Raw genomic sequence first — 19,227 nt, 5'->3', positions numbered from 1 at the left:
GCAGGCGTGTAGGTCACTAAGAAGTTGAATCTTAGAAAGAATAATGACCATCGTACCTGCCGGTGGGAGAGAGTTTTGTTAGTCTGGAGGTATTGAAGGTTTTTATGATCTGTATATATGAGTATTGGTAACCGGGTACCCTCAAGTAGATGTCGCCAATTCTCCAGTGCCAGTTTTATGGCAAGCAACTCCTTTTCACCCACTGGGTAATTCACCTCTGGGCTGCTTAATGATTTTGAAAAGAAAGCAACTGGGTGGAGTGGTGAAGTATTTGTTGGTCGTTGGGAGAGAACTGCACCTACTGCCATATTTGACGCATCTACCTCCAGAATATATTGGAGGGATGGGTCTGGATGGCGTAGTATGGGAGCAGAAGTAAAGCTTGATTTTAACAAGCAGAAAGCTTGATTTGCTTCTTCTGACCATTTGAATGGTTTCTTTATACTTTTCAGTTGTGTGAGAGGTCTCACAATGGCAGAAAAGTTCTTGATGAACTTCCTATAGAAGTTTGAAAATCCAAGGAATCGCTGTAATGCCTTACGAGTTGTTGGTATAGGCCAGTCCAGAATACAGGATATCTTGCTCATATCCATCTTAATTCCGGTTTTGGATATGATGTATCCTAGGAATAATATTTCTTCTTTATGAAATAGGCATTTTTTTAATTTCACGTATAGATTGTGTGCGAGTAATCTGGATAACACAAGTCTTACATGTTTTATATGTTCAGAGAGAGATCAAGAATAGATAAGTATATCGTCCAGATATACTACAACACAGACATCAAGTAGGTCTCTAAAGATGTCGTTTATGAACCTTTGGAAAGCTGCGGGAGCATTACACAACCCGAATGGCATCACAAGATATTCGAATAATCCGTATCTGGTTCTGAATGCTGTTTTCCACTCATCTCCTTCACGGATTCGGATTAGGTTGTATGCCCCTTTCAGGTCTAATTTAGAGAAGTAAGTAGCCCCACGCACTTGTTCAATGAGTTCAGGGATGAGCGGTAAAGGATAGCGATCCTTTATTGTAATCGTATTTAATTGCCTATAATCGATAATAGGCCTAAGACTTGAATCCTTATTGCGGACAAAGAAAAGTCCTGCAGCTGCGGAAGAAGTAGAGGGTCTGATGAACCCTTTTGTTAAATTCTCATCCAAGTATTCCTTGAGATGAGAAAGTTCATCCTGTGAAAGAGGATAAACATGACCGAAAGGCAATTTGCTGTTAGGGAGTAGATCGATAGTGCAATCATAATCCCTATGGGGAGGCAACACTTGAGCATTTTTTTCAAGGAATACTTCAGACAGATCCTGATAGCATAGTGGTGCAATCTCATCTGACACCACAGACAGGATCTTTCCATAAGATGGGAGGTTACACGTAATCTCACAATAGTGAGAAGGGAAAGACAAAGTCCGTCTTTTCCAATCTATGATTGGTTGATGTGTGTGTAACCAGGGGAGTCCCAAAATAATAGAAAAATGGGGTGAAGATAGTATATCAAAAGTGGTGGTCTCCATATGAGACTCGTTAGCAGTGACAAGGAGTGCTTGTGTCTGGTTGGTGATTGGACCGGAAGATAGTGGAATACCGTTAATGAAACTAACAGAAACAGGTTTAGGTTTTGAAATAATAGGTATTTTATTTAAGGTAACAAAACATGTATCAATATAGTTTCCACAAGATCCGGTGTCGATCATAGCCTTGGTGGTAATCCTAGTCTGGTCCCACTGCAATGTCAAATGAACAAAGAGATAGGGGTTAGAAAAGGAAGTCGTTAATCCTCCTAGCAAGACATGTGAGCACTCACCCTCTTTTTTGCGAACAAGGGGACAGACGCTTATCAAATCATCTGGGGATGCGCAGTACATGCAGAGGTTTCTGGATCTTCTTCTGGCTCGTTCAGTAGTTGATAAAGGTGGGCGTATGGTTCCTACCTCCATGGGAGTAGGGTCAACGGCCGAAATCCGAGAAGGACTAGACAATGGCATTCCCATTTTCTCAGCCTTTCTTTCATGCAGTCGCCTGTCGATGTTGATACTGAGTTGTATTAAGGCATCCAAGGTGCCAGGTAAATCCGCTCGGGCGAGCTCGTCTTTAACAGCTTCTGACAACCCGAGTCTGAATTGAGTTCGCAGAGATGTATCATTCCACCCTGAATCAAGGGTCCATCTTTTGAACTCAGCTACAAAGTCTTCTACAGGTCTCCTTCCTTGTTTTAAAGCCCTCAATTGAATATCAGCAGTACTCTGCCTGTTGGGGTCATCATATAAACTAGCGAGTTCCGCTAGGAATAAAGAATAGGAGTTGAGAAGCTGATAATTTTTCTCAAAGAGAGAGTCTGCCCAGGCCCGTGGATCACCCGTTAAGTATGAGATAACGGTACAGACTTTAATTTGATCAGTAGGGTATGTACGAGGTTTTAACAAAAAAAACAATTGACATGCGTTTTTGAATTCACAAAATTTTTTCCGATCACCTGTAAACACTAGAGGAGGGTTTATTTTAGGTTCAGGGGGTTGAGCAGCAGTAAGCCGTGAAAGAGGGGTTACCTGCTGTGTCAGAGTCTGATTTTCTTCTTTTACTTCAGTAAGAGCAAGTATTAATGCATTTACTTGTTGTGTTAATTGTGTCACTTGAGTGGGTAATTCTGCTGAATCCATTTTTTAGGTTCGTTCAATCTGTAACGCTCCTGCGTTTTTGTAGTAGGCTGGATTTGCAGCTGCAGAATCTCCACTCAGTAGTCATGTAGAGATGTGTTGAATAACCAGATCCAACTCTCCAGACTCATCACTGTGGGCCTGTCAGCTTCAGCAGATGACAAATACAGGATAGAAAAACTACCACAAGAGGACACAGTTTTAAATTAGAGGGGCAAAGGTTTAAAAGTAATATGAGGAAGTATTACTTTACTGAGAGAGTAGTGGATGCATGGAATAACCTTCCTGCAGAAGTGGTAGCTGCAAATACAGTGAAGGAGTTTAAGCATGCATGGGATAGGCATAAGGCTATCCTTCATACAAGATAGGGCCAGGGACTATTCATAGGATTCAGATATATTGGGCAGACTAGATGGGCCAAATGGTTCTTATCTGCCGACACATTCTATGTTTCTATGTTTCTAGACTAACCCAGTGCAAGGATAGATGGTAGTAGACTCAAGAGCTAGCAATCTATGTAACAGTGCAGATGATAGAATTAGTATGCATAGATAGTAACAGTCCTTAATGTGCAGAGGTAGATAGTGTAAGTAAGGTTATGGAGGATTCCCCTGTGAGGTACTTATCACTAGTAAGGTTAGTAGTAGAAGGGTCCAGTAGTGAGGGAGTGATCCAGTAGCGAGATACAGGGATCAGTAGCGAGGTTCCGGTCTGTTCCAAGTAAAAGAGAATAGCTGGAGGTTCCGGTAGCAAGACAAGCTTGTAAGCATGTGGACACACAGGCAGGTTGAACAAACAACGTGAGAGAGAACGCCGGCGGTTGAAATAGCCGCTCTGCGGCGCTCGGCGATGACGTCAACCGTCTTAAAGGTGTATGTGTACCACCTAATTAGAAAGGTGGGACGCATATTGAAAGAAAATGGAAAATAAGGGTACCAGAGGTACCAGAATCTTACAATCGCGAGTGGCCAGTGGACATCGGGTCCGCCGGTCACACGCGCGGACATGAGTCTGTCCAATAAATTTGAGGCTCTAGTGCTTGGATTCCATTTGAGTAATGAGAATGCATGTTCTCTTCCAAAAGTGTGGCTACCATGATCTCTGGCAGGGCAATTATCTGCACAGGTAATGATAACTTTGCAGATGCAGAGGAGCGGAGGAAAGAGTTGCAGTGTATTGTGGACAGTCATGATAGCGGTATGATTGATTTACAACAAATTACATTTAGGAGAGGAGATGACCCAATATTGTTCTGCAGTGAGTATCTTGCATTGTTTAACCACTTGCCGACCGCCGCACGACTATCTACGTGGGCGGTCAGCCCCTCACAGGCAAAGTGACGTAGGTCTACGTCGCTCGCCTGTGAGGGTTTAGGGAGCGAGCGCGCGCCGCCGGAGGCGCACTCCCGCTCCCGCGTGGTCACGGACCCCCCCGCGCGCGTGACCGGCGGACCCGATCGCCGCCGGCCACTCTGCGATCGGCGGGGGAGAGGGAGAAAGTCAGGCAGCTTGTGTAAACAAGCTGCCTGTCATTCTCCTCTCTGTATGAGAGCTGATCACATGGATCTACTATGTAGATCCATTGATCACTCTGCATACAGTTGAAGCCCCAGCCAATCACAGTTAGAAGCACGCCCCTAGGGACACACACAGCCCCTCCCTCTCAAATAAAGTTAACCCCTTCACTACCAGTGTATTTTTACAGTAACAGTGCATATATATAGCACTGATTACTGTAGAAATGTCACTGGTAACCCCAAAAGTGTCAAAAATGTCAGTCAAGGGTCCGATCTGTCCGCCGCATTGTCGCAGTACCGCAAAAAAAATCGCAGATCGCCGCCATTACGCGTTAAAAAAAAAAACAACAAAAATGACAAAAATCTTTCCCTTTGTTAGTAAACGCAATAACTTTTGCGCAAACCAATCAAAATACGCTTTTTGCGATTTTTTTTACCAAACATAGGTAGCATAAAACAAATTGGGCGAAAATATTAAAAAATTTTGATTTTTACATTTATTTTTGGGGGAATTTCATATAAAAAAAAGGGAAAAATATTGCTATTTTTGCAAAATTTACGCTCTTTTTTTGTTTATAGCGCGTGATCAAAAAATCGCACAGGTGATCAAATACCGCCAAAAGAAAGCTCTGTTTGTGGGAAAAAAAGGACGCCAAATTCGTTTAGGTACAGCGTCGCACGACCGCGCAATTGTCCGTTAAAGTCACGCAGTGCCGAATCGCAAAATACCCCCTGGTCAGGAAGGGGGTAAAATCTTCCGGGGCTTAAGTGGTTAAGAAGGCGTTCAACTGTTCTGACTTATTGGAGGATAATGCAGGTTTCATAAATTCAATGGCCAATAATTGTTATGTGATTTACCCTGCTAAAATGGCTCTGAGAAATGCTAGGTCATTCCAAGATGTTGTCAAAGTCTAGTGATAGAGGGTACAGGTCAAAGGTAAATGTATTTGTAGTAAGCAGAGGTACAAGAAGGCAGAGAGAGTTCAGATGTTATAGATGGAATAGATATGCACAAAGATTTTTTAGAGCTCCTAACATTGCTAGAATGGAGCAGAAAAATACAGAAATACAAATATCTGAGATGAAAACCCCCACCCAAAACATGGACTGCATAGCATACAGGCCTGATATCAAAGATAACAGCCAGGAGATATCACACAGTTCTGGAGAAGAGATAATAAAAGACACCCCACACCCTAAACAAAGCCAGGAACAAGACTGGATGAAAATTCCAATATTTACCCCCTGGGTTAATCTACCATTCTGGCTTGTATGTAGTTGGACACAAATTGCATTACTATTTTTCCTGAGTAATATGGCAACGTTTACAAATACTGCCTGCTTAGTATAGGGAAATAGTCAGATTTTTCATTTTTCCATTTTTTTTTTTTTTTTTTGTTTTACATTTTTTTTGTTTAAATCTTATGATTAATTCTCATTTTGTGTTAATTTTATTCGTAATTTTTTTTTATTGTTCTTAGTAGGTATTGGTATTCCCCTTTAAGAAACACTGCTTGTGTAAGCAAATATTTTAGTGGCCAGGTATACTCTACTGTCTACATGGAATGGTACCAATGTATTATAGTACCAAGGGTTGGTGAAGGTGGAGTACATTTTTAGGAAATTATATATCACACACACACACACACACACACACACCTGTCCTTGACAGCACCTGAAGAAAGAGCGCGCGGGGCTGTACGTGACCCGGCGCATGCTCAGAAACGCATCGTGCATACCGTGCATATTCCACATACCTTACATTCCCTGGTGACGGGGCCGCTTCCCATCCTCTACCGCACATCATAGCTGCTGCCTTAGACGCTGACCGCTGACTGCTGCAGGAGGTAGCCGGCTTCCTTCTCTCCTGTGACCGGCGATCAAGCTACAGACCGCTACACACGAATGGATGGCACCCCCCAGAGGATCTTCTTATATCCGTGATGTGATACAACTCTATTACCTTGGTTTCTAGTGAGTTTTATACTACTTATGCCTTGTTATCAATAAAGACTGTCTGCACTTAGAGCGCTTTTCTCTTTCTTTTTTGTTCAATCCAGAATTCCTCTTTTCTGTGGAGAGCAGCTCAGTGCCTTTGGACATTTCCTATCAGGACTTTTCATCTATCAATTTTATGGTATTTCTCCCATTTTTGTTTTGTTTTTTACAAATTTCATTCCCCATCCTCCTCCCCCCTGCCTTTCCAACCTATTTACCCTTCATGTGCTGGAGGTTTTGTTAGCGCTCCAACATTGTTGTTTTTTTCAATACTTTGTGTGGCCACCAATATTTTCCAGCACTGCCTTTACCCTCTTGCGCATGGAGTTCACCAGAGCCAACAAGTTGCCACTGGAGTCCTCTTCTACTCCTCCATGATGACATCACGTAACTGGTTAATGTTAGAGACCTTGCGCTCCTCTGCCTTCCTTTTGAGGATGCCCCACAGATGCTCAATCGGGTTTAGGTCTGGAGACATGCTTGGCCAGTCCATCATCTTTACCTTCAGCTTCTTTAGCAGGGCAGTGGTCCTCTTGGAAGTGTGTTTGGGGTCGTTTTGTTGAAATACTGCCCTGCAACCCATTCTCCAGATGGAGGTGATCATGCTCTGCTTCAGTATATCACAGTACATGTTGGCATTCATGGTTCCCTTAATGAACTGTAGCTCCCCAGTGCTGGCAGCACTCATGCAGCCCCAGACATTGACACTCCCACCACCATGCTTGACTGTAAGCAAGACACATTTGTCTTTGTACTCCTCACCTGGTTGCCGCGACACACGCTTGACACCATCTAAACCAAATAAGTTTATCTTGGTCTCATCAGACCACAGGTTCCAGTAATCCATGTCCTTGGTCTGATTGTCTTCAGAAAACTGTTTGTGGGCTTTCTTGTGCATCATCTTTAGAAGGGGCATCCTTCTGGGATGACAGCCATGCAGACCAATTTGATGCAGTCTACGATATATGCTCTGAGCACTGACAGGCTGACCCCCCCTACCCCTTCAACCTCTGCAGCAATGCTGGCAGCACTCATATGTCTATTCTATTTTATTTCTTCTAAAGACAACCTCTAAATATGACGCTGAGCAGGTGCACTCAGCTTCTTTGGTTGACCATGGTAAGGCCTGTTCTGAGTGGAACCTGTCCTGTTAAATCGCTGAATGATCTTGGCCACCATTCTGCAGATCAGTTTCAGGGTCTTGGTAATCTTCTTATAGCCTAGGCCAGTGATGGCGAACCTTGGCACCCCAGATGTTTTGGAACTACATTTCCCATGATGCTTAACTACACTGTAGCGTGCATGAGCATCATGGGAAATGTAGTTCCAAAACATCTGGGGTGCCAAGGTTCGCCATCACTGGCCTAGGCCATCTTTATGTAGAGCAACAATTATTTTTTTCAGATCCTCAAAGAGTTCTTTGCCATGAGGTGCCATGTTGAACTTCCAGTGACCAGTATGAAAGAGTGAGAGCGATAACACCACATTTAACGCACCTGCTCCCCATGCACACCTGAGACATTGTAATAAAAACAAGTCACATGATACCAGGGAGGGAAAATGGCTAATTGCGCCTAATTAGGACATTTTTACTTAGGGGTGTACTCACTTTTGGTGCCAGTGGTTTAGACATTAATGGCTGTGTGTTGAGTTATTGTGAGGGGACAGCAAATTTACACTGTTATACAAGCTGTACATGCACTACTTTACATTGTAGCAAAGTGTCATTTCTTCAGTGTTGTCACATGAAAAGATATAATAAAATATTTATACAAATGTGAGGGGTGTACTCACTTTTGTGAGATAGTGTGTGTGTGTGTGTGTGTGTGTGTGTGTATATATATATATTTTTTTTTTTAATCATACTTTTTGTTTTTAGTAACAAAGAAAATGGCCTCTGCCCCCACCTATAACTGGCCTTCATAGCAAAGAACACATGGAAGGGCAACGCACACGAAACAAACAAAGATAAAATTCCCAGTTCAATTTGCCAACCAGTCTGCTTACCAACCAAATTGGCCTGTCTAACAGTTTGCGTCAATACAGGGGTTTAGTTAGCACACATTTGCAAACGCATGTGAAAGCTGCAGGGCCACGTCAAGGCTCCCACTGTGGAGACTCTTTAAAATTCATTAGAGTTAGGACTGCAGGTAACAGGGAGCCTTGACGTGGCCCTGCAGCTTTCACATGCGTTTGCAAATGTGTGCTAACTAAACCCCTGTATTGACGCAAACTGTTAGACAGGCCAATTTGGTTGGTAAGCAGACTGGTTGGCAAATTGAACTGGGAATTTTATCTTTGTTTGTTTCATTTTTGTTTTTAGTATCACAAGAATTTTATGGTTTTGTGAGGAAAAATACCCCCAGCTAGGGCAAATTGGGACCATAGTCTGGTCTGAGCATTGGGATAACAGGGAGTTCCATTAGGGTATATAGAGATAATAACTGCTAAGAATCTGATGCTGCGCTAGTTCTTTTTTTTTTTTTTCCAGGTTCCATACTGAGGCGATTAGATATCTAAATTTTGGGAACCTGGGGGAGGAACAGCAAGCCATATTTGTGGTGGCAATTGGAATATATGCATAGTGTTATATTGAATGGCATAGGTGGAAGTAGAGCCTAGCCCAAAAAAAGAGACTTGGATTTTCCTCAGCCTCTGGCAGCATTGCTTGAAAGAACTTATATTTGCCTGTTCCAGTATGTAAGGACATCCCCTGGAAATGGACAATTTGAAAACTGACATGGACAATAGGGCATTTATAGTGACTAATGAAGGAGATTAATAAGCACTACAACCACCAATAATTAGAATGGTGCCTGGTAGCTTGTGAAAATGGAAAAACTGTTAATGCCCATGGTGAAGAACATTGGTTATTGCCTAAATAATTGTGATAATGTAGTTTAGTTTGGTATCATTACAATAATAGAGTCAAATGTATTTAACATACGTTAGGGGTAATTAAGGGGACCAGGAAACATGACTGAGAAGTTCTATTCATCTTACTTGCACCTTTCAGTAATTCTGTTGGTGAAAGTAGGAGGAAGGAGGGAGATTTTAAATAAATATATACCGTATATACTCGAGTATAAGTCGACCCAAATATAAGCCGAGGCCCCTAATTTTACCACAAAAAAGTGGGAAAACTTATTGACTCGAGTATAAGCCTAGGGTGGGAAATACAGCAGCTACTGGTAAATTTTAAAAATAAAAATAGATACCAATAAAATTACACTGAAGCATCAACCGACCCTCAACCCACATTAGGCCTTCACCTCCATACCCCCCCTCCTCAACCCACATTAGGCCTTCACCTCCAAACTTCCCCCCACCCCAACCCAGGTCACCCATAAGGTGATATTAAATGAATAAAAATATAGAAAATAAATTATTACATATAATATTATAAGTACAAAAACCTTGAGATGCTGGAGTGCTCATGCTCGTCCTGCAGGGATTCGGGTTCCTTCAGTGTCTACTGCAGCCCGGGCAGCTCACTTCAGCAGTGCGGCCGCCAGCACTGGCTCCTCCCCCCCTGTGGCGTGCACCGTGCAGACCGGCCAAGCTCATCCACTGACTCAATCTTATCCGCTCTTCTGCCACAGAGGAGCCGAGGGGCGAGCATGTTATTACGGCATATTATTCCAAAGCGGTGGGCGGGGGGGGGGGGGGGATTCCGAGTCATTCCTGTCAATCCAGACATTTCCCCCATTTTAATTTTATTTCTCACTCGAGTATAAGACGAGGGGGTGCTTTTTCAGCAAAAAAAAATGTGCTGAAAAAGTCGGCTTATACTCGAGTATATACGGTAGGCCTTAAACAAAGAGCTTAGTGCTAGTGGTCAATACTTTGATATGTCCATGCTCGGTCTAATTTTGGGTACCTCTGACGACCACACCAGTTGTCTCTTGCAGTAATTTGCTTTGCTCTTTTGGTAATGTAGGGTGCATAAAAGCAAATCACAAAGTTCACTAGTATGTTGGAAAGATTTTGACAGATGCACCAGACATATGTAGCTATTGTGTGGTTGACATACTCAAACATTGTGCTGGATGGTCATGAGTGATGGCTTAAAGGGTAACTCCACTTTCGTGGGAAAAAAAATAGCAAATAAAGAAAAAACAATATAGCGTATACAATTGCAACACAAATCATATTGTAATTGAATGTTATTAAAAATTATCTTTCCTTTTCAATCTGCAGCTGTTGTAATTTTCTGAAAATGCAATATGGCTACATGGCGCTGTTCTGTACACAGAATGTGTACTGACCACACCCCATATTGGCTCACCAATTTTCCCAGAAGTCTGCACTAAGATACAAGTCAGATTTCTGGCATCCCCTGCAATAAAAAAGTCATTTTTGGTGAGATACTCACAAAAGGAACACGTATAAAGTGAGGCAGGCCCAGCAGCTTTCCTCATTAGAGCTCTGCAGCTGCCACAGCTGATAGATAATTATGAAACCACTCCCATTTGACCCACTCAGCACAGAGGAACAAACAATGATTTCTTATATAATAGACATTCTGAATATCAGGACCCCTGCAGGAGTTTACTGCCCAGATCTGGCTAAAATTACAGCTTACCTCTTGGGCTGGGAGATTATGTGGACAGCTGCTGTGGTGATCAAGAAGTCAACTGTAAGCCGGGGACAGGAATGCACTTTTATGACCTCTTGTTGAAGATATCTCCACTGACTGCAATTACCAACCCCCCAACTGGAGGGCGTGTTTCAATTCTGGACAATAGAACCCTTCATTTTTCACTCAGTACAGGTTTCTTTGGGCATGTGCCCGCTTTGGAGAAAAAAAAAAAAACAACAAAAAAGATTTACTTACCCAATTCCCCCCCCCCCCCGCAGCTAGACCAGTCTCTGCAGCTTCTTTATCTCCGTGCTCTAGCGGCCTAGGGTCCTGACGTCATCAGGACAATAGCTCTGCCTTGGAAGTAATGATGCCAGGAACAGTTCACTGGTGGAGCGTGGGGGACCAGAGGATCAGGTAAGTAAAACTTTTTCTTCCCTACCCTTGACAAAATGAGCTATTAACCCCTGAGGTGCTTTTGCAGCATTACTGAAGGGGATCATTTTTCAGTTGCCTAAAGTCGGACTTTAAGTTACTGCATTAGGACAACCAACAAAAATGTTTTTTTTTTTTTTTTTTTACTGTTGCTTTATGGTATAGACAATAGATTATTTTACTGTCTACCTGACAATTTAACAATTTGACCAACTTACCGATAATTAGCTTGCTTCAAGGCTGTCCTGGGTGCATGATCTATGTGCATGTCAGTAACCAATGTCTTTCAAAAAGTGATCAGCACCTCCAATCTAACATAAAAATAAAATAAACTTTATTTCTGGAAATAAAGCCATCACTAACTGGTGTAGTAAAATTCTCCTCAAGCAAAAAAACACATCTAGATCTTAACAATTTTATTAAAAAAAAAATGCATTCTTGAACACTGAAAGTGAAGCAATTAGATTGGTCAGGCCAGGAAGTAATGGTAGTATGGAATGTCACCTTATAATGTGATGTTTTCAAGCACTTACAAAAGGTGCCAAAATGAGCACTGAATTGTGTAAATGGTCCCAGCTCTAGTGTCATGTGCAGATATCACAGCAGGATAGTCTTCCGCAGTCTGGTATCAAAAAAAGAATTCTGTAGGGCTCGTAGTACCCCAAGTAGGGCCACAACAGTATTACGTTTATATAATATTACAGTACATCTTTTTCTTCAACATTCAAAATTGTATGTTTTGTGATGCCGATATTCTCCAGTGTTAAGTCTTTTCTCGGTTCAAAATAAGATTTAGGAATCGATGTGCAAATTGTATAGAAAACAGGGTGGTATCCAATTTTCATCATCCAGTCCAACAATACCTGCAAAATAAGGAAACGGGAAATGGTTTGTCAGTGAAAATTATTTTAAAACACAACTATCACAAAAATATCCATGTTTCTTACATTTATATAGTGAAAGATGACTATTATATGTGAACTGACCATTTAATATTCAAGTCAAGGAGCCCAGAGAAACACACTCCTCTTTTTCTTGTGCTCTTGCCAATGCCATGGATTGTTGTTGAGATACACCAGTTCCTTTCTCTTCCCTATTATGGTTTCTCTAAATGGAACTGTACAAGCATTGAACTTGCTGCTGTATTTTCCTTTGTCATTCTTTAGGGGCAATGCGTTTTCTGTAGTGACTTAAGAATGCAGCTATTGTATCAAATTCTTCTGGCTGTCGATTGTTATTCCCCAGGAAAGAGTCAGATCTGTACACGTCACTCACAAAGAATTGATGTAGAAAAATAGATGTGGCAGCAGAAAAATAACCAAGTGGTCCATCAAGTCTGCCCCAGACTTTTTTTTTGTGTGAGTATAGATGTGTTTCCGAAGCATGGTTGAATCCACTTACTGTTGACTGACTCACAGCTACTCTTTCATTAAAATAATACTTCATTTAGTTAGTTTTGAACTTTCTTCCTGATAGCTTGAGGTCACGCCCCGTGTTTTTGATTCAAACTTCATTCATGTCACCCCTTTCCCATCTTTCCTGCAAACTGTACATGAAGTCTCTCCTGATATTTTATGCCTCAGACCTTTCACCTATTTTGTTGTCCGTCTCTGACTTGTACTATCTTATCTTTTTGTAAGTGAGGCCTCCAGAACTGGACACAGTGGGGTTGATTTACTAAAATGGGAGGGTGCAAAATCTGGTGCGGCTCTGCATAGAAGCTTCCAGTTTTTTTTTCTAAGGTTAATTGAACAAGCTGAAGTTAGAAGCTGATTGGTTATGATGCACAGCTGCACCAGAGTTTGCACTCTTCAGTTTTAGTAAATCAACCCCAGAATTCTTAATGAGGTCTAACTAAGGATCTATATAGGTGAATCAGTATCTCCTTCCTCCTACTAGTGACCCCTCTAGTGATGCTTCCTAAACCTCTATTCGCTTTTCCCACTGCATGGCCACACTGTTCTAATTTTGTAATCATCTGAAATAAGTACCCCCAAATCTTTTTCCTCTGTAGTGCTGGTAAACACTATACCCCCAAATATAGTACTCTGTCAAGGGATTCTTCTTCCCTAGGTGCATTAGTCTAGATTTGGAAACAACTGCACTTTCCACTGCTTTGACCAATTTTGCAGCAATGCCAAATCCTGCTCCATGTTACAGACACCTACAGGGATATGAACCCTTATTGCACACCTTTATGTCATCAGCAAAAAAAATCACTTACAAATAGATTAAATAGACATAGTACAGAGCCTTGTGGTACACCACTCGCGTGTATGTAGCTGCATTTATCTGTCAATGTCACTGAAGCAATATATAGCACTGCAGCAGCAGCAGCCTCTGACTAATTATGGATAGGTTTCCGGTTTTATGGCAGCAACAAGTGTGAGCCAGGAAGCTGAGGAAATATTATTGGTTTGAGGTTAGCTCAATTGACTGCACAAAGCATAAGAAAAAAGTTAAAAATATATTTTCTGTAGGTTCTTGACAAAGAATAAATTGACAATCTTTATTCAACACAGTCACCAAATACATTATATATGGAACATATATCCCAACTTCCATTTTCATTTTTGAATGTATTTCAAGTAGATGTTTCATTAATTACTATGTGGCTAGTATCCCACCTACAGAATGTGCTGCAGCTTACCACCTTCTTAAGAAATAGGACATGTGGTACAATTATCTGTCAAAGTACATTAAGCAGGCTTATTGAAATGAATGGTATTTGTATGATTCTACTATGCTCAGATGTGAACAGAGCCTTATGATTTCATAGTATGCAGGTAGTGGGAACCTTGAAAACATGAAAAAGGAGCCTAAAGCGCTACCTACAAGCTGGAATTTTACAAAAATGATTAATTTGCCATTTATAATATTTGCCTGACATAAAAACTTTTTTTTGTCCTGACCATACTCTTAAGAAGTATTTACAAAGCCACTATACATTCCCTCCAACTCTGGGTAATAAATCAGTTATGGGATCTCAGATCTGTACTATCTTGTATTGAAAGCCAGACATATATGGATCAAACACCATAGTAACTGTAACATTTGGTTATGTAACAGAAGTTTCTCGCAATACTTACAAGAGAACTGTAAGACTTGTAAAACCGTCTTTTATAAACACGCCCACTAGGACACCGTAAAGCAATGGTGACCACCTTTAGGAAAGATGACATTACATTAATCCTAGCTGGAAAAGTAAGACATTTTTTTTCTTTTTAAATATTAAGGAATGTTTCCAAGGTGTGTTAAAATTAAGAGTATGAGGACTGGAACAGGTATTGTTGTAGGGTGTTAAAGCACTGGATTGTAACGTTAATGTAAGAGTTATATATAAAAATACAATTATAATACATGCAAAAGAGTGCATGCCTAGCGACCCCAGAGCCCACCTAAATGCCCGGACTTTAAATGCTCAGCAAAGGAGACAAAACAGGATTTATGAAAATATAATGTCTTTATTATTACAAATATAAAATCAAATTCGTAAAAGCAGAGGCATATCAGCCTATGGACAATCCACAAAATAGTGTTGCAATGAAACTCTATTTTGGTACCAGAGGACTGTTAGTACAGATAAATTTAGAAATAGCGTAACAGCAATGCAGAGACTTCCAGTAACCAGATCTGCTAAGTCAACGTTTCACCAATTATAAGGCTTCCTCAGGACCCAATATGGCAAGGTAGAGCAACACTAAATAGTATATAAGAAGAAAGGAGAGTGTATAACTATATGTAAATATTTCACAGTAATCTAATACAGTATAGATATCATTTATCATATAGAACATAAGATGAAATGCTCACATCACGGGGGGGGGGGGGGGGGGGTGTGATCGTAGAACATTGCTTTTATTTGGTACTCATTGCTGCTTAAAGTACATCTACTTTCAGCAGTATTGAGTAACAAATAAAAGCACAGTTTGCTATAGGGGGGCTGCATTACAGTAAAATCCAATTATGGTATTTCCTTTGGTCTATATTACAGCTCATCTATAGCTCTCTGTGGCTACAGGTCTGCTGTGTTCTATGTTTCAACACAGTGATGCGAGCATTTCATTTTATGTTCTATATGATAAATGATATCTATACAGTATTGGATTACTGTGAAATATACGTTATACGTTCTCCTTTTATTCTATATTATATTTAGTGTTGATCTACCTTGCCATATTGGGTCCTGTGGAAGCTGTGCAATTGGCGAAATGTTGACCTAGAAGATCTGGTTACCGGAAGTGTATAGTCTCTACATTACTGTTACACTATTTCTAAATGTATCTGTACACAAGCAGTCTTCAGGTACCAAAGTAGAGTTTCGTTGTATTATTTTGTGGATTGTATTGACTGATATTTTAAAATTTGAAATAATAAAGACATTATATTTTTATAAATCCTGTTTTGTCTCCTTTGCTGAGCCTTTAAAGTCCGGTCATTTAGGCAGGTTCTGGAGTGGATTTTAGCCAAAATAATTTTTTATTACAATCATAATACAGTGCAATGCAGTGGCCAGCAGTGACTATATTCATCTCAGTAGTAAGAACAGTTCAATGTAAACATGATTTTTTTTATTTACACAAATACGAGCCATTAGCCGTATTGCACTGTTTTAGTGTAATCTATTACTCAAGTAACCAATCAAAATTCTCTCTCTGGTCTGATTATAGTAAATAGGGTTCTAGTTGTCACCTGTTGGTTACCACAGTTTGCACAATATTAAGTGTTAAAGCCAGATCAGTCAGTGGATGTTATGAGACAGCCATGACAAAATTGAAACTGATAATTTAGTTTTCATACTTACAACAGGCCTCGGCATGTCTAAAAAGACCAAACAATTCTGTAAATGTGTACATATGTACAGCCTAAACTGTTGTTTTTAGATATATTTTTATGTGGTGGATGCCTCACAGCTCCTCTCCACATACCGCTCCTGCAGATCTCTTAAAGGACACAAAGACGGAAACTTTTTAGGTATAGGCATGGGGAAACAGAACAAAAGAATAGAAATTGAACAGGGTAATCTGTATATTTGGGCAGGGGAAGATGGCTCCTCATGATGTTGAAGTCTCCAGAATTCCAAACTAGCAGGTTGCTGTCAAGATCCCCATGATTAGGGAGATGCTATGGTTGAGATGTAATCAGCTAAATAGAGAAAGGTGTTCCAGTAGAATTATCTACGGTTAAATGTTTCCTCTTTGCATCTGCTGAACCATGAGAAAGATCCAGACATCCACTGCTGAAGATTCAAATTAATCTTATTTAGCAGTGGAGGAAAATTCAATGCGTAGGTTCTGGAGAGTTCACTCGGTATATGGGTGCCTAGATACTGAATGGAAGAGGATGACCAGCGGAGCAAGAAGCTACAAATTAGGTACCTTTTTGACATAGGCTGCACAGTCCAACACTTTAGCCAAAATGTGCTTCTAATGCCCAGAACAACTGGGGGAATCTATAGTGGAGAAGAATCTGGGGATTTTGGTAGACCATAAGCTTAATAATAGCATGCAATACCAAGCTGCAGTTTCCAAAGCGAGCAAAGACCTTTCTTGTATTAGGAGAGGTATGGAGTCCAGAGAGAGAGAATACTGGATAAATTCAGTTTTGGGCACCAGTTCTCAAAAACAATATCGGGGAACTGGAGAACATGCAGAGAAGGGCAACCAAACTAATTAGATCAGTTAGATTAGATAAGCTGATTAGAGGAACTAAATTTATTCTCTAATGAGAAGAGGAGATTTACCACTTCTCGGTCCGATTGGCTGCATGGGGAGCCAGAGGAAAGATTTGGGATCTTTTAGATCCCAAATCTCTCCTCTGGCTCCCCAAAATGGCCTGAATTATTTACTAAATGTACAGAATATAACTGGGTACTAACATTTATAGGTAAAGTTGATCCAGGAAAAATGCGATTGCTTCTGTCGGGGATCAGGAAGGAATTTTTCCTCTGCTGTAGCAAATTGGATCATGTTTTTTCTGGGGTTTTTCGCCTTCCTTTGGATCAACTGAGGGTATAGGATTGTGTATATGGGATTGAATGATTTATTTTTTTATTGGTTTAACTAGATGGACTTGTGTCTTTTTTCAACTTGACTATGTATGTAATGTTCATTAACAAAAGAAACATTTAGGAAACAAGGCGGAAGGCATTTGTTCTACGGGCTCTATGACAAAGGGATAAACTGTCATAGTAATCAGATTCCTTATGATAGCCCGGGACCAGTCAACCAGATACAAAATAGGTTGCAGGGCAGGACTTAGCAGAGAGAACAAGGCTCTATATAGGGCCTCCAGCTGCCTATCAGTGAGGTCCTTAAATGCAGGTGCTTCCTCCACAGTTACAGCAGATGCTTTGAGTTAAGATGGGACATTTCCAGATCCACAAAAGAGACAAACTACTTTTTAACAAGGTTCTCCTCAATCAAATACTAGGCTAATGAGCATTTACAGGGAGTGAATAATGTTGGTACTTATTTCCTCAGCATTAACTTTTTGGCGGTAAAACTAACAATAGCGGGAAACTTGAAAGGTGCCTTGCTGTGCAAGTAACCAGGTAGCTCCCAGTACTCTTTACTAACCTTTTTTAAAACACACTGCTATTATTTTGTACACAACTTTACGAGTCTGCTGCTGGAAAAGGTAAAGTTATTTTAATAGTGCCAGATAGCCCTTATGTGAGTGGTTTTAGATTTTTATTTTAGGAATACTAACGGTATTTCACCATTAGAAGCTTTTATCTTACGTACATTATGACCATGTGCCTTTCTTTGGGCATTATGAGAAAAATCTTCCATTGGGCTAATGTAAATGTAAACTTGAGGAAAGAGGCATATAATTAGTTTATCAGCAGCATCAGTGGAGACATACATTTGGTTTCTGGTATGCTTTCACCCTCCAATAATCTGGGGGTTACATGAGAGGTTGAACTGCTTTCCAGTTTTGGGTTGAGGTACGCATACTTCTTTGCAACACTAAGGAATAACATGGATTTTTGTGGATTGTATACACAGACTCTCATTTTTGGAACTTTGTGTTTTTGAAAATTTATTTTATTTTATAGCACATTCTTGTACTTTTAGATATTTTTTTGTAAGGTATTTATTTAGGATTAGCTGCTATATAGGTTTATTTATATATTTATGAATATATTTTGTTCACGTTGCATTTTTGCTTTTCAAAGTATTAAATACAAGTGAAAACAGTAAAAGCGAATTGCTTGCCATTAACTGCACTTTGCAAAGCCTTTATAAATAAAGCTATTTATTGTCCACCATTGATATGACATTTCAGCATGGTCTCAAGATAAAACACAGTACATACCCCTACTTCTAGTTCACTAGGTTCTTCTGGTAAAGAAATGACCTGTTAACAAATAATAATGTTACTGAACAGTATTTCGTTACTTACACAAACACTTGTTGCATCATCTACAACAACAAACCGCAAAAAACAATGCAATCATATTGAAATAAGGACACCACAAAAATAAAAAAACATCACTTGTCAGTTCACATATAGACCATCTGGTACACTGTGGTACTCCATCTCCTGGATCCTACTTTGATACTCTAAAAAGAAAACATACAGAAGGCGCACCAACCTAGCAGAGCATTACCTTTAAAACTATTTATTAAATGAGACAATATACACATCATACTCACAAAATGGATATGAGATACAAGCAAGATATGCAATAATCGGTCCACCAGAAATGTCCACTGAGCTTCATCCACAAATAAGGACTGTGATGAGATGTAATGTTCCAAAAAAGCTTATGCGTTTCGGGGGTTTCCCCCCTTCCTCAGAGCTAATTTAAGGTGTGGGTGGCTAGGCTTTTTTTTCTATATATGGTCCATTAGAAACCATCAAAAACAATAGCGATATTGTCATTAGACAAGCCGATACAGGCAGGGACATTGTAATTCAGGATAAGGACGTCTATCTGGCAGAAGCTTTTAGAATTTTGGGTGATAGTAGCACATATGAAATTCTTCCAGGGGATCCAGTGATATCTTATCAAAAATAACTTA

The 19,227-nt window shown here is 40.3% G+C and overlaps 1 protein-coding gene across 2 annotated transcripts in view; it reads right to left on the bottom strand.

Annotated features, from left to right (window-relative positions):
* Nucleotides 1-11,620: 11,620 nt before the first annotated feature.
* UBXN8 (UBX domain protein 8) overlaps nt 11,621-19,227 on the bottom strand; it is a gene marked incomplete at its 5' end in the record, with an annotated part of 76,467 nt that continues 68,860 nt past the window's right edge. For both annotated transcript variants that reach the window (XM_082256968.1, XM_082256969.1), the window contains 3 exons: nt 11,621-12,060; nt 14,287-14,361; nt 18,518-18,559. In XM_082256968.1, the coding sequence (XP_082113094.1) occupies nt 11,896-12,060; nt 14,287-14,361; nt 18,518-18,559 (282 nt within the window). In that variant the 3' untranslated portion in view covers nt 11,621-11,895. The remainder of the gene's footprint in view (nt 12,061-14,286; nt 14,362-18,517; nt 18,560-19,227) is intronic.

Source organism: Pelophylax lessonae, assembly GCF_965119305.1.
Source record: "Pelophylax lessonae genome assembly, chromosome: 1".
Lineage (NCBI taxonomy): Eukaryota > Metazoa > Chordata > Amphibia > Anura > Ranidae > Pelophylax > Pelophylax lessonae.
Note: the sequence above shows the minus strand (reverse complement) of the source record. Positions and strands in the feature narration are given on the sequence as shown.